At 36.8% G+C, this 6,867-nt stretch overlaps 1 protein-coding gene across 1 annotated transcript; it reads left to right on the forward strand.

Moving 5' to 3' along the window:
- The first annotated feature begins 263 nt into the window (after window positions 1-263).
- On the forward strand, window positions 264-6,454 carry LOC128607036 (extracellular calcium-sensing receptor-like). Its single transcript, XM_053623655.1, has 6 exons — window positions 264-1,018; window positions 1,152-1,440; window positions 2,269-3,024; window positions 3,111-3,338; window positions 4,212-4,335; window positions 4,499-6,454. The coding sequence occupies exons 1-6, from the start codon at window positions 825-827 to the stop codon at window positions 5,413-5,415; spliced, it is 2,508 nt and encodes an 835-aa protein (XP_053479630.1). The 5' UTR covers window positions 264-824; the 3' UTR covers window positions 5,416-6,454.
- Window positions 6,455-6,867: the final 413 nt, after the last annotated feature.

Raw genomic sequence — 6,867 nt, forward strand, 5'->3', positions numbered from 1 at the left:
ATGCCTGTTGAAAGCTGATTGGGAAAAAGCGTCCATAATTCACCGATGATTAAAAATCCAGTTACAGATCACCAGATCAATGCAGCACACCACATATAAGCTCTTTTTTTCACTTTTTGGTTCCTGAGAAACTTTGGAAACTGCCATTACATTTTGGTCATGGTCAATTCCCACATGTTTAATGAAGACTGTAGCCCTGAGGAAAGCAACAGCTTAAGCTATTACAAGACAGCTTTACCTGCTTCCTCCTCAGTTGGTGAACTGAGGAAACTTTTCCCGGTAAGCCAGAGGTACACAATATCCACACGGATGAGCTAGTCAAGTGATTTAATCAAATGTTGAAGTGAGTGGCAGCCGAGGATGTATAAGGCTGGGACCTGTTACTACTTTATTTACTTTTGCTCTCTAGGATTTAATCCAAGCCTCAAATGGTTTCTCGCTAATTTAATTAATATTTGGTTGATGACCCCATAGGCTTCTAGAGGCACAATCTATTGCTAAACTGGTCAGGGAACACAGACAAGAAATACAACAGTGCAAACAGATTGGCCACACAGTTGGACAACACATGCAGGTTCAGCATGCACAAAACCTAGAATAGTGTTGATGAATAATTTGAGTGGTCATTGTTGACTGAATTAAACCAGATGCGTATAACAGGGATACAGCTACTATCCTGTCCCAATGACATCACAAAGCTCAACATCTCTCTGATTTGTCCAAACTGGATGATCATATAGAGAAGACCCAGAGCATGTCTATAAATATACAAAGATTATATCTGTTCAGGACTGATCCAGGAAAAGCACTGGACAAAATTTGTGATGTTATACCTTGTACTATTCCTTTCTTTTAGCCTGACAGAGGGAGAAAATTGCCATATTCTGGAAAACCCATCATATCCTCTGCTATCTAAAGATGGAGATGTGATAATCGGAGCTATCTTTTCAATACATGGTGGTACACAAATGCAATCACTGCCATATACTGAAAAACCTCAACCTTTAATCTGCATTAGGTTTGTTATAGTAGAAAACTTCACATTGGAGTCATTTATTGGAAATCTGCATTGTATTTCTGCATTGTTTCTATTAGTTTTAATTTTATATTAAATATTTAATTGTTTAAACAATTTGTATGTATATTTGTAGATTTAACCTCAGAGAATTCCGCCTTGCTCAGAGCATGACATTTGCAATTGATGAAATCAACAGAAGCAACAGGTTGCTCCCAAATATCTCAGTTGGTTATAGAATTTATGACAATTGCGACTCAAGATTGTTATCTATGAAAGCAGCCATGGCTTTGATGAATGGTATGGACATAACAGCAGATAATGCCTGCTCTGGACAAGCAGTAGTACAAGCTATCATAGGAGAGTCAGAGTCTACTCCTACAATAGCACTCACAAGAACTACAGGACCTTTTAAGATCCCAGTGGTAAGTGTCAATCATTTTAAGAATTATTTAGTAATCATTTATTTAATAGTTACAGAACACACTTGAAATATGCATGGGATAATTAGAGCAATAACATAAATAATATAGAGCAATGTCTACATTTAAATCATTATATATCTATTTTTATCTACTTACTAATCATACATCCTCCAAAATGAGTCTCTTTAACTTCAACAGCTATGAAAGGCTCAATTTTACCTTGATACACAATTCTAACAAGGAGGTAAATTGTGCTAACTATTTTTAATATCCCTCAAATGTATATGTTCAGACTAGTTATGCATTTGTTTTTTAGCAATGTATTTTATTTATACTAGAGACACATTGATGCAATTGCTGCCTCACATGTCCAGGGTTCTGGGTTCAGTCCTGGGCTTGGGCTATTGTCTGTGCAGAGTTTATATGCACTGTCCAAACACATGCGGATAGACAGCTGCCACTATATTGACCCAGGTCTGAAAGATTGTGTAAATGTGTGTGTGCATAGTGTCCTGCTATGCAAAGTGAATTCTCCTGCCTTGATCCCAGTGTTTCTGGGACTGGCTCTGGCTCCACCGCAGCCCTAAGCAGGGTAAAGCAGTGAAGAAAAACAAATGAATTTTATTCTTACTACCAACTTTATTTAAATATTATTTGATATATAATGAATATAATACGTAAGCTTTGTTTTCACATTATTTTTCAGTTGGATGCTAGCTGTCAAGTTCTCTGTTAAAACAGGCTTCTGTATAATTGCCTCTTGCTAGGTAAATGCTTTGGTGAAAGATGACTTTTTTTTTTACTTTAAATATATTTTTCTCTCCTCAGATAAGTCACTCTGCCACATGTGACTGTTTGAGCAACAGAAAAGTGTACCCCTCTTTTTTCAGGACTACTACAAGTGACTACTACCAGAGTAGAGCATTGGCATATTTGGTCAAGCACTTTGGCTGGTCTTGGGTGGGAACTGTGAACAGTGATAATGATTATGGCAACAACGCAATATCCATTTTTTTGAAAGCTGCCAAAGAGGAGGGAATATGTGTTGAGTACTCTGAGAGGTTTGACAGATCAGATACTGCCAAAATCATAAAAGTGGTCGATATTATTAAGAAAAACACAGCCAAAGTAATTATCTTAGTTCTCGCCCAAATTGACATGAACATTCTAATTGACCACCTTATTCTAAAGAATGTCACTGGTTACCAGATTATTGGTGGTGAAGGATGGATTACTGCCGACAATCTAGTAACACCAGCTAGCTACAACATATTGGCTGGATCCATAGGTTTTGATGTGGGAAAACTGAACATTAATAGTTTTGCTTACTATGTTGTAAATGAATTTTGGCAAACAATATATCCTTGCTTGCATACAGAGAGAAACATTTATCAATCTGAAAACAATTGCAGGAAATACGAAGATATGATTCAATTTAAAAACTACAGTGAGGATATATCAGAATTGAGATATGCAAAAAACATATACAATGCAGTTTATGCTGTTGCACATTCTCTGCACAGCCTGTTGAGATGCACAGAAAATCAGAGCTGTGAAAATTACAAAACAATACAACCATGGCAGGTAACACAAAAGAAGAGAAGCAAAGCAGGCTATGCCTATTACTGATATTTTAAGAAATTAATAATTGTTTTCCTTTAATGCTGAAGGTTGTTGAGTTTCTAAAAAAGGTCAATTTTACCACCAAATTGGGAGAACAGGTTTGGTTTGATAGCACTGGGGCAACGGTGGCAAAATATGATGTGGTGAACTGGCAACGAGGGTTCAATGGAGAAGTGCAGTTTAAGGTTGTGGGCTATTATGATGCCTCTCTGCCAAGTGGACAACAATTTGTCCTAAATGATGAAGATATTGTCTGGGCAGCAGAGACAAGAGAGGTACATCCAATATTTGCTAATTTTCAGTTTTTATTAAACATTAATTGGAATAGGTGATTTTTTAGCAGGCCTTGTAAGGCCCTCTATAACCTTTCTGGCAAAACAAAACCAATGTTCTACTAATGTTATCGACACACCACTGAATATATGTGAAAAGGTTTACACCAAAATAGTGCTTAAAAGTATTACAAAAATGCAAACCTGAAAAGCTGCGTGGATTTCACTGATAAGCAAACTATTATGACTTAACAGCTTCATGGAACTGTCAGATAGAACCTTATCATTCATAGTCTAATTTAAAAGAGGGTAACAATACATGAATACATTGTTACTATTGTGTATACACTATATGGCCAAGTATGTGATCACCTGACCATCACACCCATATGCCAGCCTCCTCCAAACTGCTGCCACATAGTCTGAAGCACAAAATTGTCTAGAATGTCTTTGTATGCTGTAGCATTAAGAATTCCCCTTTACTGGAATTACGGGGCCCAAACTTGTACAAGCATGAAAAATGCCCCTGTGCACAACATGAGGTCCATAAAGACATGGTTTGCCAATGGTGGTGTGGAAGACCTTGAGTGGCCTGCACAGAGATCTGACCTCAACCCTACTGAAAATTGAACTGGAATGAATTGGAATACTGACTGTGCACTTGGTCTTCTCGGCCGACATCAGTGCCCAACCTCATGAAAGTGAATGTGGAGATTATTATAACAGCAAAGGGGGGACAAAATCAATAGTGGGATTTTCAACAAGCACACATTGGTGTGATTGGTCAGGTGTCCACAAACTTTTAGCAAAATAGTGTATTTTCTGAATTGTATGAGAAAAGTACTGATTACAGCTATAATATGTTGTCCGTATTAGAAGCCAAGGTCTGTGTGCAGTGAGAGCTGTCCTCCAGGAACCAGGAAAGCTGCACAGAAAGGAAGGCATGTCTGCTGCTATGACTGTATACCATGTGCAGAGGGAGAGTTCAGTAACCAGACAGGTATTTTCAGCATTACAAATTTTCACAGACAAGTTGTTATTTGTACATGGTGTATTCTCTTTTTATTATTTAGGATACAATTCCTGAACAATGGCATTAATAAATAAAACCATGAGATAAAGTTGATTTTCTTTCATAAAAAATGACCATGATTATTTTTCAGATTCAAATATCTGTGAGCAGTGTCCAGGAGAATATTGGTCTAATGCTGACAGAGATAAATGTATGTTAAAGGTCATAGAGTTTCTTTCATTTACAGAGGTTATGGGGATAATATTGGTTCTTGTTTCTTTGTTTGGAGCTACATTAACTGTGTTAGTAGCTATTTTATTTTTAATAGAAAAAGACACTCCAATTGTTAAAGCCAACAACTCAGAGCTGAGCTTCCTGCTGCTGTTCTCTCTGACTCTGTGTTTTCTCTGTTCACTAACTTTCATTGGACGGCCATCTGAGTGGTCCTGTATGCTGCGTCACCCAGCGTTTGGGATCACCTTTGTGCTCTGTATCTCCTGTCTACTAGGGAAAACAATAGTTGTATTAGTGGCCTTCAGGGCTACACTTCCAGGCAGTAATGTCATGAAATGGTTTGGGCCTCTACAGCAAAGGCTCACTGTTCTTGCTCTCACTTTCATACAGGTTCTTATTTGTGTGCTTTGGTTAAAAGTTTCTCCTCCTTTCCCCTACAAGAACATGAACTACTACAAGGAAAAGATCATATTAGAATGTAACTTGGGCTCAGCTATAGGTTTCTGGGCTGTGCTGGGTTATATAGGAGTTCTTGCTTTCTTGTGCTTTGTTTTGTCTTTTCTAGCTAGAAAGCTGCCAGATAATTTTAATGAAGCTAAATTCATCACATTCAGCATACTCATATTCTGTGCTGTGTGGATCACCTTTATTCCAGCTTATGTCAGCTCTCCTGGAAAATTTATTGTAGCTGTGGAGATATTTGCTATTTTGGCCTCCAGTTTTGCTCTACTGTTCTGTATATTTACACCTAAATGTTACATTATTCTGTTTAAACCTGAACTAAACACGAAGAAAAATATGATGGGTAAAATGGCATCTAAATCACTTTACTAAACAAGCTGTTCAAATCTGCAAACATACACATCGTTTTAGCTGAAAAATGTTAAAGTTGGACACAATGTCAAATATCATCAAATAAATAATAGTTAGATATCGTACATCTAATTACATCTATGGATGTGGTTATGGATAAGGATATGAATGAGAACAGATTAAACTTCTCATTAAAAAATGTCACAATTGTGTCTTATCTCTGGTCATAGCAGTAATTTTCTATACAGCATTTTGTAATCAGTTATTTTATTGGCACAAATCATTCTTGATATGTCATTTTTTAATTTTTTTATTTTTATTTTTTTAAATGGAAGGGTTATATCTTCTCAAATTAATATGCCTTGATGTAAATAATCATAAACCTACCAATCAATCAAATATTCAATCAATTGTTCAGTAACAAATAAAAATGAAATCTGTCATGACAGAATAAATAATAATGTCTCCATACAAAATATAAAAATGTTTGCACTAGATTATGGATGGTCAATCATATTTTTAAAATGCATCTGCTATGGTTTCCATCAGATCAGCAGAGGGAACTGAAGACTAGCATGTTAGACTACTTGCTCATGCACCTGGCAAAATGTCTCCCACAAGTTACACAATATGCTTATTTGGAAAATTCCATGAGTAACTTACACGCACGTAGTAAATATTATAGAAATAAGCATGTAATTCACTATGCATGTAATGTTGAATACCATTACTTTGCACTGTTAATTGTGTAGAAATATAAATAACCAAGCAGCAGAGGTTGTACTTTAGGTAAGGACTTGAGGGCTTTAGGGAGCATGCAATAGGAAATGGTGGGGGGTTGGCTAGGAATTGGAAGGAACAAAACAGGCTGCTGTGAGAAAACACTCATCTGGAACACAATCTAATAGGTGTCTCTACAAATGCGGTAATTGCAAATAACAACATTATTAATTAAAACACAGCCAGCAGCAACATAATATACTTTCAAAAATACCTGCAGGGATAACATTGCTCTGAACAACAAAAACACATCCTCAGCCCTGTATGATGCAATGCCAGATTAAATCAATAATAGACAATAAATTGTCTATGTTGCTTACAGTTTTCACAAATGTAAGGTAACATTTTAACCCTACTAACAGGCTTGAATCATATGTTGAGAAACATTCTATAATCAAATGTGTCCCCTATGTTACCAAGTGAATGAGGACATGTGAGACAGGTATGGCACAACTCAAAAGGGTTTTAATGGAATGAAAACTTGCTTTTCAGCCTTGTTCACCAAAATCACACACCTACACACACAGACACGCACACAGCTCTCTCTCTCTCTCTCTCTCTCTCTCTCTCTCTCTCTCTCTCTCTCTCTCGTGGCTGTTCTCACTTCCTCTTTATCTTCTTTCCACTGCTCACTGTAATAGAGAAAGCTTATCAACATTGTCTAAATTTGTTGCTCACCCAATGCAACACAGA

This window comes from Ictalurus furcatus, chromosome 4 (genome assembly GCF_023375685.1).
Source record: "Ictalurus furcatus strain D&B chromosome 4, Billie_1.0, whole genome shotgun sequence".
Lineage (NCBI taxonomy): Eukaryota > Metazoa > Chordata > Actinopteri > Siluriformes > Ictaluridae > Ictalurus > Ictalurus furcatus.